This window comes from Cebidichthys violaceus, unplaced genomic scaffold (genome assembly GCF_023349555.1).
Source record: "Cebidichthys violaceus isolate CVI_PGR_0920_01 unplaced genomic scaffold, fCebVio1.0.p SCAF_19, whole genome shotgun sequence".
NCBI lineage: Eukaryota > Metazoa > Chordata > Actinopteri > Perciformes > Stichaeidae > Cebidichthys > Cebidichthys violaceus.
Genome location: NW_027176361.1, coordinates 7,158,090 through 7,172,848, shown reverse-complemented (window position 1 = coordinate 7,172,848; position 14,759 = coordinate 7,158,090). Strand labels below are relative to the sequence as shown.

At 39.6% G+C, this 14,759-nt stretch overlaps 1 protein-coding gene across 7 annotated transcripts in view; it reads left to right on the top strand.

Moving 5' to 3' along the window:
* The window catches only part of kcnip4a (potassium voltage-gated channel interacting protein 4a), a 119,550-nt gene that overhangs the window by 62,075 nt on the left and 42,716 nt on the right, over positions 1-14,759 (top strand). The window contains exon 1 of one of the 7 annotated variants that reach the window (XM_068713441.1): positions 5,964-6,358. The exons of the other annotated variants lie outside the window; for them this stretch is intronic. Within the exon in view, the coding sequence (XP_068569542.1) occupies positions 6,301-6,358 (58 nt within the window). The 5' untranslated portion in view covers positions 5,964-6,300. Of the gene's footprint in view, positions 1-5,963; positions 6,359-14,759 lie in introns of those variants that run through there. 7 annotated transcript variants of the gene reach the window in all.

Below are 14,759 nucleotides of genomic sequence, written 5' to 3'. Positions count from 1 at the left end.
TATTTTATTAGCCAGGATATAGTGCCAAACAAATGGTGTCTTCACTGGGGTTGAATAAATTTAAGTTTCTAAGCTGCCCTGCTTGGCCCAGTTGTGGAAATTAGGCTTCTGTTTTTGGGCCATCATTTGAAGGGAAATAACCTTTTCACTGGACCATATTTGCACGTGATTGATGGCGGTTGGATTCGGTGCACACCATGCGGGCTGAAGCCCACTGATTTAGACCATCTGGGCAGGGAGTGCAGTCCGTTGTCACTGCAGCAACGTATTATGGTTAATCAGGTCTCAGGATGACAGCAGAGTTGCTTTACAGATGGAGGTGTTGCAGGTATTTGTGACGTCAGACGCTTTGGTGACAGCGCAGTAAAAATAAAGTGCTGAAGTGGGAATGTACTGACATTTTTACTGCTGCATCGTTATTACTGTGATTGGTTTGTTTCCCAGCCATCTTTCATATATGACTGTACTGCACAGAGAAGCTTTCATTGCAAACTCTCTCACTCATCATCCCCTGCTGCTGCAGTGTAGCTTTGAAAATATGCCTCATGACAACCTCTGCGCCCACTGTGTGTCTTATGTCCTCTGAAGACCATTCTTAATTGATCCCTAATTAGTAACAGCAGGTTGCAGAGTCTTTCCAAAATGAGCATCTGGATGTTGAGCCTTCCCTTGCCAACTGCTGCTTGGTTTGGACAGTCATGTTAAAAACTGTCCTTATGTCTTTTTTTAGGTTACACTATAACCAGTGACTGCTTTTCCGCACATCCATTATCAGCATTCAAATAAGTGCTTACAGCATAATGGAGAACAATCATAAAGCTGTTTTTCTTTTTTTCCAATATGCTATAGAAGACAATACCATTTCCTGCATTGCTGCTTGCAGTATCTTTCTCCCTACGCAGGGAAAAAGCTCTCTTCATTAACAATCTCCACATTTTGTCTCATGCTGATGACTTGCCATGGAAAGGGCTTAATGTGAACCACTTTCTTTCCATTTCATTTCCTCTTTAAACAGTGCTGCTTTGCTTGCAGTTCGAAGAGCTACTCAAGAAAATGTTACATGAAAGTAGTGACTGCTTGACTTTTCCTCAACTCTTGGCAGCCGTCAAACAGACTGGATCATCACTTCCTTGTCTGACGTGTTTTTTGCATTTGGATTCCAACACAAAGCTGACAGAATAATTCTAATGTACATTGGGAAATGAAAGATTTATAGTTTGTTTTACAAAGAGTTCCGAGACCTTGCAGTGTGCTTTTGACAGGCCGTGTATTACGTCATGGAAAAAAAAAGAAGCATGTCTGCTCTCTGTTATTTACATTGTTCTTTTTCTCAAGGGGCCCTAATCTTTGTTATAAAATCTATGTTGCATGTTATGTCCAGTTGTTCAAAGGCAGAGTGGTTTTGATTTAAATACTATTTAGATGGGGAAATGGAATCATAGCAGCATGCATGCTTTTAGCAAAGTTACACAACATTGTTGTTTAGTCAACAGCTCAAAACTGAAGTTGATACCACTCCCAGATATGTATTTTGAGATGAAGAACGCTGTTCTGGTAATACTTTGGTTCGTCAAGATGAATCAATTGTGCCCTCTACTGTCCAAAACATGACATGCATTTTCCCATGTCTTACTCAGTGATTGAAATGCAAAAAACACACCTAATATGAGACAAACTTTACTTTTCTTTTTATTTCGTGCATGAAAGGCTTAAAAACAATACATAGTGATAATGAAAAGTAAGTAATTTAAGACGGGGCTTTTGTGTGATTCTTTGTGGAGAGACTCCAGATCTGTCAATCAAATCAACTAATCGATTAGTTGAGAAAGTTGTATGTACTCAGAATTTCTTTGGTCGAAGACAGACCTAATTTTTTGCATCCCATTGTGAGGGGTTGTAACTGCAGCAAACTGCATTGAGTAGGTAGACTGTTTTTAACAATTAAGATGTGTAGATATATAATGAATTGACATTTATCTTGCTATATCATAACTCCATATTTTTTCCTTTTGTGTTTGTTGGCAGATATGTATTACACTAAGACCTTCTTGATTAAGGCACAGGTTTACATGCAGTCATTCACATGCTGCACACCAGAACCATAATACCACTGGTGCAGATCATCAGAGATCACATCTATTCAGTTGGGGCCAGATGTTATTTGAAGAGAGAGACATGTAAACTTGAATACCCATGAGAAGCTTCTTACTTGTATGCTTGTTTGCTTTAACATCTTTCCACACATGTAGCTCTTTGACAATGATAACCAGCAATAGTCTGCGCTTATTGTATCATTTGTCTGTTTTATAGGTCTTCTGGTTTGAATTAAGGGAGGACAGCTTGAAGGCATGTCAGGAGTTGCTTGTAGGCAGCACAAGCTGGTCATCACTATCTGCTCACTGCAGGAGGATAATGTGACACAAATGGATCAAAGCTTCTGTGCCAATTTCTGCTGACAGAGATAGACATTTCACATTGTTTTGCTGCCACTTAGTGGACAGTATAGATACTGTTCCTATGGGGATGAAACTAATCGTACCTGTGGACAAACTGGGCCATTGCAAAAATAAATACATATTTATGGTTTTATATTCATCTTTGAAAAAAGTGAAACATCTAACGACCAGTGCAGGCAGTAATATTATGTGAGGAAAAGAAGATGTGGTCATGAATATGCAGAATGTGCAGAAATATGAATCTACTGTCAATAGTAATATGCACATTATCTCCAGATTTGTCCAGCCATAACCAGCAATATAAAAGGTGCATGTGTATTCTCATTTCAACTAACTTAAGTGTAACTTGCTGAATATAACAAATGGTTTAGCCATCATGAATACAAATGTTAACAGATACTGTGATTGATTCATCTGTTGATAGTTTTCTTGATTTATGCAAAGAAATGTCTAGTTTTGCCCCCAAAAATAGTCCAAAACCCAAAGATACTCAATTTACTAATATGTAAAAATAGGGAAATCAGCCGATGCACATTTCAATGATTGTTTCTTTATTTTTTCATAAAAAATGTAATCACAGACTTATTGGTGAATTTATTGATATTTCATCTCTAATTCAGAAGACAATAAAAATGTGATTCTGTGCCACTGAGTCAGTCGAGGTTGAATCTTTCTGCTCAGCTCTTCACTTACTTGTTTGCTCCACTCGTTAAAAACATTCGTGATGATGATTATGTTCTTGCGATTAGATAAGAATATGTTCGAATCAGGTCACATGCCACCCCTGGTTTTTAGTGGATAGAATAGGTTACTATGTTATTGCAATTTACTGTTTCCATGTGTTACTCGGGTACCTTAGCTTGTAGGAGAGGCTCTATGAAAAGTTTTTTTTCAAGAGTATAAGAATCACTGTCTTAGAAAAATAAAACACTTGTTTTGGTTTATAACTATAGCCACCTCTGCGCAGCAAAACTTGTCTGATCCGTTGCTCTCCTCATGCATCAACTGCTGTTCACAAGCTCCCTGTGGCGATGGCTTGAATACATTTCCATTTTCCTTTGCATACCGTTAGTTCAAACGACAGCCTGTGTCTGAGTCACTAACACCTACGGACTAGAAGTGTTCCTTGTAATGAGGTGCTGTATATGGCATCACATTGATAAACAACAAAAAGGAGGAAGAAAGGTACTGTAGGGTGGACAGGGGGGGAAAAGCTTGAAGCCCACCACTTACACACTGGATAATGGGCGAACATATCAAGTATGTGGGCAGCTGAGCAGCTACATACTTGAGATATAAAATCGTTGCATTTTTAAGCAGATGTTTCAACATTAGTCCTTGAAATCACCAGGCCAAATTGTTATTGATGTTATTGGATTGGTGTTTTCCATGCGCTTAAATTCAACTTCATTTCAATTATAAAACACTTGTGCTGCCATCTCAATTTGTTTCTAAAATCCCACATAGTTGATGAGATTGTTTTCCTGAAGTGGTGGGGAATAAGCCTCAGTATGTGGAGTTGGTTTACCCCAGAGACATTTGATTATTCCACTCTATTCTCTGGAGTGCCTAATTTAATGAAAAGTCATTACCGCTTCAACATAATTAGGCTACCCTTTGAAAAGCCATGCTCAGCTGATTTGGACCGAACATCAAACCGAGGCTACAGTTTAAGAATTCATGCTAAGATGATATGCTTTTGACACATTCTCACATTGCTACCTTTGTGCGGGTAAAACGGACATTATCTGCTCGTGCTTTGCACTTTCAGAGCCAGCTAAACGTCAGAATGGTGTCATTGTGCTTGTTAGCATGCTGCCGTTAGCATTTTGAGTACAGCGTCGCTGAGCCGCTATCATGGCTGTAGATGCTTCCAAATCACCTAATTTTTCTTTTTACTTTTAGTACATACTGCAGCTGCCCTTACAAAGTACGCACTGTTGCATGCAGTATGCATTCAATTGGGACATACTTTCTCATCATAACGTTACACCTTGAACTTTGACCCTCATGCGAATATATATATCCGCTGCACAAAGGATTGTAGGTCAGAATAGCCATCATGTGTTCCAGAATTACAATCCAAAGACAAATGACCATGCAGAGAGTTATGTGTTCATCTGATCAGGTGTAGGTAAAAATTGTAAAAGTGCATCTGTCTTTTGTAAATCTTTATTGAGCTTTGTATCAAAACTGGGCTAACTGGTACAGCTATAAAGCAGCAGTGTGCCGGCAAAGGAAGGGCTTTCTTTCAAGGCAGTTGTTAGTATTATAATGCAGGCATCATGCTGAAGTGATTGCATGTTCTGCTGGTCAGACTCCTGAAAGACAAAAAGGAATAGAGTGCACACTGGTTATTTACAGGTCCTTGACCTTCAGAATTGTCGCAATCGTGTGTGTGTGTGTGTGTGTGTGTGTGTGTGTGTGTGTGTGTGTGTGTGTGTGTGTGTGTGTGTGTGTGTGTGTGTGTGTGTGTGTGTGTGTGTGTGTGTGTGTGCGTGTGTGCGTGCGTGCGTGCGTGCGCGCGCGCGCGCAGAGCCTTCCCTTCTGTATGTACCTTACCCTCTGTCTTACATACTCTGGCCTCAGTGCAACAAAGTGCACATGGCTGACAGGAAGCAGGTTAATGGAGTGGGTGAGAAATGATACTTGATTGCAGTGGTTAGCTGTTCCAACTCTGAATTGGACTGTCGTCACAGTTCATGAAAGGAATTGCGTGTGGGTGGCACAGTTGGTGGAAGTACTTTTCATTCTTTTTTTGTCTTTTGATGTGTCACATCAGGCAAGAATTGCTGTGGCAATTATTCACCCGCTCTGAGCAAAGGATGGAAAGGGAAAAGACATGATTCTGACCTGCAGACCTTCACCATAATCCGAAAAAAGCTTCTCCAAAGTCTGCCAAATAAGCAGTCGTCGGATCAACTCTGGAGAGGCAATCACTTTTTTCATTGCTTATATTATGGAATGGGAAATAACCTTTACGTATGTATTTTTCTGAAAGTGTAGGGGTCAAACTGTCATTCCTCTTTCTATTTATTGTTTATTTTCTCTTGGCTACAAATATGACTCCCAGCATGTAGGGATTCAATTATTACATGCTCAATTATAGTGGTTTGATCAAATGATATTGATATTATCACAGGAATATCCCGCTTTTATTAATCTGTTACTTAAGGGACTCCTCTGCATGAGTAGGTGTTCTCACTGACTCTGCTCACCAATGATTGCATAATTTAGAATAATCAGCTACTGGCGGCCTGAGTTCTCAGCACTTAGTTTTTATGAACACAGCATGGTCGACCCCCCCCCCACCTCTGTCCTTAGCAGTAGATGTAGTTAAAAGGCAGCTAGTACGGATCAATGGTTATCTACAGCATAAGCCCTCTTGCTGTCCTCCAATCTCTCCCTCTCTTTGTGTGAGGAGAGATCTGCGGAAAAAGGGCGACAGTATCCCTCTCCACAGCATGTTACTGGCTCTCTTTCCGAGCGTGATCAACTGGTACAAAGAAGCTTTTGCAGAGTAGAGATCAAATAACAAGCTCTCACTTCAGAGCGGGAAAATAGAGGAAAGGAGGGGGCTGCAGAGCGTGCGCGTCAAAATTCAAAACTCAAGAGGCACGCATGTTTTTACTCCCACTCCTATTCCTCTCCGTGCTGCCCACCTAGCCGGGGTGAATATAAAGGGAAGCTTGGACCGGAGACTTCATTTTTCATCTAAAGCTTTCCAGCAGCTCTATTTTGTTTGTCTCCATTTTCACTGTCAAGCCATCCTGGTGTGGGAGTGAAAGTGTGTGAAATCTAGCAGGACTTCCAGATCACTAAGCGAGAACGTCTGGAGGGCATCATGGGGGCTTTAATGGTCATCTTCTCTATTCAGCCGAAACAAAGACGCAAGACTACAGGTAGGCTTGATGGGAAGGGGAGGAGACATTTTTTATGAGCTGGCAGCTTATCTAATGAAAGATGAAATGTAATTCCCTGTTTGAAAAGATTTTGGGTAATTTTGTATGTTGAATTTTTGTTGAAAGACTGGCAAAAATGGTACGTTCTTTGTTTGAGAATATCCTGTGTGTGTTTTGGATTTTCGTTTTTCAGAAAGTCCCCCATTACTCTCATTAAATCTCATCTGAACTCATGTTGCCACACCAGCGGTCCATGAAATTGACTGGAAGTCGGCCACCTTTTGGGAAACATTGCAGTCTGAACCCCACAAACTTGCTTGACTTTTTCCATTTGTTTTTCCCACTATTGATTTTACAGTGGCAGCACACACACAGCATGCCACATCGACTCTCTGCCAACACAGTGACACAAGCTAATGTTACATCTCTGTCTCCCTGCAGTCATATGCTGATCAGCATCAACGTCACAGCTTGTCACTCTAACAAAAGGCGAGGAAGTCCAGTCTTTATTGAATAACAATGAAATATTTAGTGGGTGGCCAGCGGACAATAGTTGTTAGAGGTTATATTTAGTGGTGTAGTGGGAGACGGACACAATGGATGACACCTAAAGTATAGTAAGTCATATTTCACTGTGGTGTTGGGAGAGAGCTTGAAAGCAAAATGGATGAGAGACTCTCTCAAGCCATAGATCAAAGAGCGGGCAGTTATGTGCATTGTAAGCACTTTTCACAGGGACCTAGAAAGGAGAACATGAGATCCAGACGCACACACAGCCTTACAGTAGATTTTTTTTTATTACCATGTTTATTTGGAGACTGACCTGTATGTTGTTTTCAGCTAATATGAAGCAGATAAAGGGAAATTAAAGAAATGATTGTGTTTGGGAATTGTCGTACAACACATTAGTGCTATTATGCTGAGCTATAACTGCTGTAGCCGTATATTAGCAGATAAATACACTGCTAAATCTGTTTCTTACAGTTTTGCTCTTCTATTTTTTTTTTTTTACATTGGAAAGCTTGCATACAGCTCCAGAACGTTAAGAAATCCAAAGCTTGACAAGCTTCCTAGTTACGGTTACTAAGCTGTGATTGGACAATTGCTGTTCAAGGGAGAGGTATAGTGAAGGCTCAATTAGCTGATTAACTGATTAGATAATAGATTAGTTAGCTGTGGATATATCAACACACAATTAAGTCAACGATTTAAAAAAAAAAAGCCAAACGTTTGTAGCTGCTTTTCTCTGTTTTGTATCACTGTAAGGTGAATATCTCTCAATTTGGCTCCTAAAAAATGTGATGGACACTTCTCAGATTGTGTTTACTAAACAATCAATGAATTGAAGAACACACACTAAAATGTATTGATAATAAAACTTTGCAATTGTTAACAGTTAGTTGTCGCATTTCAAAAACTGTCACATCCTCGAAGAAGGTCAAAATAATATGAATTTATTGTGGAAATCCAGCTCGAAACTGTTTTTGAATAGAAAGTTCTACCAAATATTTAGAAAAATTATGTAACATTCTGATTCACACTTTAGAGTGCTGTTTAGATGAGGACAACATAATAAAACATGTGCTATCCTTCAACCTAAGTGCTACTCCACTACCCACTCTAATACATCCCATTAATTATCAGAGCCGCACTCATCTACATGACAAGAGACGATGCTAGCGCCCGTAAACTTTGCCCTCCAACTCCTTTCACACTCGCCCGGCCTGGCTTTGTGTGTTTCCACAATGTTTCAAATGTCCGATGGATGAGAGACGTGCCAGTGGCATTATGGTTGTACTGGCTGACGCGTCCGTCCTGTCGTGCTTACTGTCGATACTGTTTTTAATGTTTGTGTTGTCAGGAGCTGTTATGAGTTGAGTTTGTGTAGGAGTGAGATAGGTACACTCAGAAGTAGGGCCGTTCGAATGGAAACAGCAAAACATTAACTATGACTCAGGCTACCAACTGGAAGAGCACAAAATGCAGGTGAAATTCGTTCAACAAAGTCTGAACAAGTTCACCAAGAAGCACAATTGTTCTTTTGTCACGCTGAATGAATAAGCGATGTGAAATAAGTTGAGATATGCTGAGGTTTGTTTTCTCAGCTTATTCCTCGTGACATTAACCCACAGAGTGATGGGGATGTCCATTGTGGTTCTTGTTGCTTGCCCAGTCTCCCTCCAGGCCTTCTGGTGTTTACAGAACGGAGCGGAGACTTTGGCCGACCACAGGGAGAGCAGCTGTCAGTTTTGGGGGTAGCCAGTGGCATCTATCGCTCGCTCATAGCCAAATTTGATCGCATGGAAATCACATTCAGAGCTGACATCCCTACTCTTTAAATATCTCTAAGCTTTAGATGACCCAGTTGAGTGTAACGGCAGCAAATAAATCTACCAGCACCATATTGCTGTTATTAACACGTTTAAATAACAGCATTTTTCAGACAAAATCTTTGAGAAATGCTTGTCTTCTTTACTGTAAATAAAAGACTAATAGTTTTTACTGTATATTTAAAGACAGTCTCTCAGTCAAAGGCACATAATTACTGCAAAAAAGACCCATATGCCCAAACCACTTCAAATTGTTCCCATTCGATTTTTCCGACCCATCTGCCACATGCAACATTTTCACAGATTTACTCATCTTGTTCAGAAATGCCGGATGGATGCCACAATATGACAGAGATTTGAGAGAACATTTGGTATGGATATGGTTCTTTGGCACTCTCATCTCACCCCAGGTGCTAGTCTACTGATCCGTATCACAGTATAAACTGCAGGCTAGTGAGAAGTCCTCCAACAATTTCTGGTAAATTCCCAGTGGTCATTAATGTTCATGATGTTCAGAACTTAATTGTCCTCTATGAATTACTGGGAGCTGCTATAGACTGCAGAGCAGCACTTTGTCGAGGACCAGTGTTCCATTACCCAAGGTGTTTCTGATGTAAGGCTTACCTTGCATTTACAAAAGGTTGCATGTGTAGTCTCCCATTAGAAAATCATCTTGATGAAATAGATTTCTTCCCACAACAGTTGGAAAATTGCATTGCTTTTATGAAGCCACATGGCGTGTAAATGCCTTCAGATATGCAAATGTGGGATATGCAAATGTGCAAAGGCTAGTCTTGCATGAGGAAATGAGGAGGGGTCACTTATGCAGCTCCCACTTCCTTCTGGGTTTCTTTATTCCTCTGTTATCAGCTTCATGTAATCTCTGCCCTTTTCAAAGTCACTGTGTCATTGTATTGTGCTGTGTTTTTCAGTTTTTTCAAATTAGCATTTAAATTGAAAGGAGAATCAGTTGGCTTTAGTGCAGCAGTTTGTTCTGTGAAATTAATCACTCCATTCCCACAGGACACGGTGACCAAGTATTAAGAGGGCTCACTTAGAACCAGCACCCTGCATCAGAGAGGCTCTACAGGTGCAGAAAAGTGGGCTTAGCCATGTACAGACAGTGATGTTTCTCACAGTCATGGCAGCGCATCGTGACATTTGCACAGCAGACGGATACTTTCTTGAGCATCACCCCAGCCGTCCTGTTTCGCTTTCACACCTCCTTCCCCACCAGAATGCAGATAGTTTCTGCTGTACAGCGTTTCTGTCATGGACCTCCGTCAGTCAGTAAATTGTCAATGGAAGAAAACCTCATGCTAATGCTACAGACTGTATAAAAATACAAATTAAAATTGAAATAAGAAATATGTTTTTCCTGTAAATTATTAGATAGTCAATGCAAAATAAATATAAGCTGTCCAAACTGGAGATATTCTAAAACACATGGATCTATTAATGCAGACAAGGAAATACAATGAATTACTGTCAGGGGAATATGAAGATAGTGTCTACTATTACCCAAAATATTAAATCCATATCGTCATACATGAATAACTAATAACAGATGTAAAAACAGTGGAAACCTGTGTAGCAGATTAAGTTGTACTTGCAGTATTAAATCTGCTCTCTACTTGCAGTTTTGACTCTTCCATTCAGTTCCGAGCTTTGAGTTGTTGGTTCTCCTCATTTCCACATGATGGCAGCAAAATACAACAAACAAGTGTCTTGCAGTAAGATGAGCTGAAATAAACAGGACTGCATTTTAATGGGTGATTGACTAAAATACATTGCAATTAAAACCAATATTCAAATTTTGATAATTTACTGTAGGAAGCAGGATAAATACATGTGGGTCCTGTCAAGTTTTCATTTATCAAACCTTGTCAAAGTTCATTCAGATTATGTGAAATACTTATTTAGCAAGATTTCACTCTAAGTGCCCACTCTAATATTGTTTTCTATTAAAACAAAGAGCATTTTTAAATTGTATTGCCTGCGAGTATTGCATCTTTCCAAGAAAAGGTCTTACACAGCAAACATATTATTTGAAGGTTACAGGCCTTCTTGTGTAATTTCTGTAAAAACCAATGGAGGACATTTATTCGTTTTAACGCCATGTTGCAGCACTTTGTCAGGAGGTGGGAATTCACTTGTAACTTGATTTAGGTACACATAAAGAAACCGATGTTTCCTTTCTTTGTGCTTATTCATTTACGTTAAGAGGTTTTACCTGCATGCCCACCTATCACAGTTGCAATCACTTTGATTTAAATAGGATAGTAGAATATCTTATATAATATCTTATTATATATTAATTGTTAGAGGACAAGGAGGGCTATTGAAATGGCTTATCCCCTGTTGTGACTACTTGTTGAGAAATTGTACACAACCAGACAAGTACAGTTGATTTAATGCTCATAGTGCATAAATATGTTAAGTAAGCTTCTAACTGAAAGTCAGAGGGCGGACTTGTGTAAAGAAAGGAATTGCTTTTAGCTGCAGAGAATTTTAGAGCATCAATAAGTTGAATAAATTAAAGGATAAGGCTGGCAATACTCTGTATTTTTATCATTCATAACAAATCCATTGAAAAAACCAAACCCTGTCTGTCTGTGGCTCTCTTCTTCCTATGGAGATGAAGATCTTTATAATTGGATCATACATCTATACTGTGATGGGGCAATATATTAATAGCAAATGTTACTCAACAGGAGTAAATGGTGCACTTGGGACTATTTTCAGCTGCGGATTGATTCAAGTGTGTGCTCTTGTGATTATTTTAAGTGCCAGGTTGGTGTATGTGACAATGAGTGAGAATACTGTAGTGCCCATGTTCATTGTATTGAAGGAGCATGTCACCCAGTGCAACATTGTGGATCATTTCAATAGCTTTTGGACAACAATGGCGCTCTATGGCACAGAGATATCAGGCTTTGGCTTCAGAGGCAATACTTGTTAGTAAGATGAATTCATTGTTGTTGTTGTTTGGTCGTTTAATGGGATTTGCCCACAATAAGGAAAAGAGAGAATATCATCGGTCTTACATTTGAAAAAGAAATAAGAGTCACCTAGGGACATCCAGTTTTGTTTTGTAAACTCTTAGCCACTTAACATTGCTTGTGTATCATCATAATCATAATTTTCACATTTCCTACTGGGTATCAATGATTCACCAACTTATTTTAATTTTGAACTTATACCCTGCTCAACTGTTACTTAAACCCCAGTTTCTTGATCATGCAGCAGTTGTTGTTTTTTTTAAGTTTGCAGGTGCTGCAGACGTTCTTTGCCACCTACAGGACACTGTGCAGCACACCACAATGCTCCACACTGGCAATTACCTTCATCGCCAATCACACACTGATTGATACAGCATACTGTGTGCTGATGATGCACAAACAGTGATTATTTTCATTACCATTAGCCAAGAGCCTTGATTAAACCCTATGCAAAGTTGTGAGGTGACTGGAGAGCAGACGCTGGAGAGAGTGCAGGCAGTTTCTTTGAGATTAGGTCATGTTCTGTTATTAGGGCGGAATAGAAACACATCTGAGAAAAAAAAGGCAAAAAGTAAGTTCAATTTAAAACACAGCTGGAAGTTATTTTCTTCTCTGTCTGGCAACATCTTTTGCCTGCGGGACTTCTATCACACCTTTTTAACACCCTACAACCTCTGTTCTCTAGGTGCTTCCCACGCAGTTGCCTGCCCTGTCATGTCCAGAGAGACACACACACACACACACACACACACACACACACACACACACACACACACACACACACAGACAGACACTCTTGGGGCTCAGGAGCTTTATTTGGCTCTTGCTCAGCTGCCACAAAGGCAAGTAACTGATAGTGGGCTAAATGAGCTGTCCAATAGCATGCACAGCACAGAGGTTGTTTCCATGGTAAATCACCAACAATTCCCTTTGTGCTGACGAGCTGTGAATATGAATGGAGGATCGTCTCCCTGTGTTTTTGTACTAGGCTGTGGTGAATATTGTTCTGCATGAAAGAAATATTTCACTTTTTGAAAATTTTATAAAAGCCTCAAGCTCCTTTCATCTGCTTTTGGCAGAGAGATGTTATACGTTTATAGTTTTATGTGTACTCATACTGGGCCGAATAAAGCCCATTTTAAAGACTCATAGAGGCTGTATCCTGTAAAACGTGTTGAGATGTCTATTTTAGTATCTATAGGATGTGATGCACTGAAGGAAATGGGCATGAATTTTCTGGATTTTAAAGGTGGACTGAAGACTGATCATTTTATATATAGACATGTTAACATACCCTATCATGTTTAGTAGTGACTATTGGAAAAATACAGACACAAGTGGTATTATCTACCCACTGAAAGAGAAGCAGGAGACACCAAATTCATTATTTTCCTTTTTTTCCAGCAGCCACCTGCTGCTGACTGCAGGCACATTTCAACTCGCCACCTCCAAGTCCTTTCTTCTCTGCCATGTTGTCTTTCTCTCTGACCTCTCCCTTGTCGTCTCTCCCATAAGGTTTCAAGCTATATTTTAAGTCCGGGTGGCGGTGAGGTCACACACGCGGGTTCTTTCTCGAGCTGACATTTTGCACGGCTTCTTTGTTGAGGGTTGAGGGTGTTTGTGATAAGTTGTGTGTCCAGCCATATTTTACCTGTCTTTTGTTCTCTTGGGACCAGTTATTATGTCATCATCTGTTACCTCTCTGGAAGAAGAGATCTTCGCTAAATATAGGATACAAAGTGTGAGGTATTTTGCAAGTACTTTATGTCTTAAAGTATAGATTGTTTTTTTCATTATTATGGAAAACAATAACGATGAGATCCTACTGTATATGTCACACTGTAGAGACATTTTATTTTTAGATGTGAATTGTGGAGATATAGTGTGTGAAATAAAATTATCTCCTGATTAGTTCTATGAAACATGGAAAACCGCATGGCTACAAAGAAAACATTTATAATTTACAACTACTTAACATATAATTCATACATGTTGTGACCTCTGATTAGCACAGGTATTTTATAGACTCCTTTATAATTTATACCAGGGGTCTTCAACGTTTTTCAGGCCAAGGACCCCCAAACTGATAGAGATGGAGCAGGGACCCCCTACTATATAGATTGTATAAAATTGTGTTTTATATTAAACTGGGCCTAGTGCCATGTATAAACATACTTTGTTATTGTGCATTCAATACTAATCTATTCAAATAATACACAGGTTCATATATTCATGTTTTTATTTTAAAGGTACAGTGAGTAAGGTGGCCGTGCCACTGACATTTATAAACATACCTTGTCAACTGATACCAATGCCAATATCAATATTGTCTATCAATTGCATGATAATCATGCATACAAGCTATTCAAATTGACGTTTTTATTTTAAACATAAATGTGGAAACAAAAAATGAGTGATGGCCTATTAGTGCCACTGCCATGCGTAAACATACCTGATATCTTGCATACAATGCTGAACTATTAAAATAATGGACAGATTCATGTTTTTGGTCGAGTTACAAAACGATCAATTTTCGCTCTTAACAATGTCAATACACTCTGACAGGAGCTGCAGTGTGTTAGCCAGGAATACCTTGCACAAATGATTGCACAAGGATTTGTGGGTGAAGAAAATGTTGTTTTTTAATTAAAAAACATTTATAAATAAATAAATAATATTGCAGCGTGCATTCTTGTGTCTGGGATCTTAGTCAGCTGGGGACTGAATAGGCTCTCGGTCAATCACGGGGAACCTGACAGAGCCAGCATGTAACATGAGGCCTCGTGATTGGCACAGCGGCGATAAGGGCGGGTTCTCCTCTTTGTGTGCAGGAGGCTTGGAGGGACAGGTCCAGGCTCGTCTCGCGCTGAGAGTGAACCAGTGCCCAGCTTGAGAGAGCTCCTATGTGTCGCTGAATGTGTGCATTTCTGACTGAAAGATAACATCTTCTGCCTCCATTTATCCATTCGTTGGATTCATGTTAATGTGTATACATTTAAATTTGTAAAAAAAGAAATACAAATTGTCAAATCAACCAAAAATTTTGCGGACCCCCTGTTGAAGACCTCT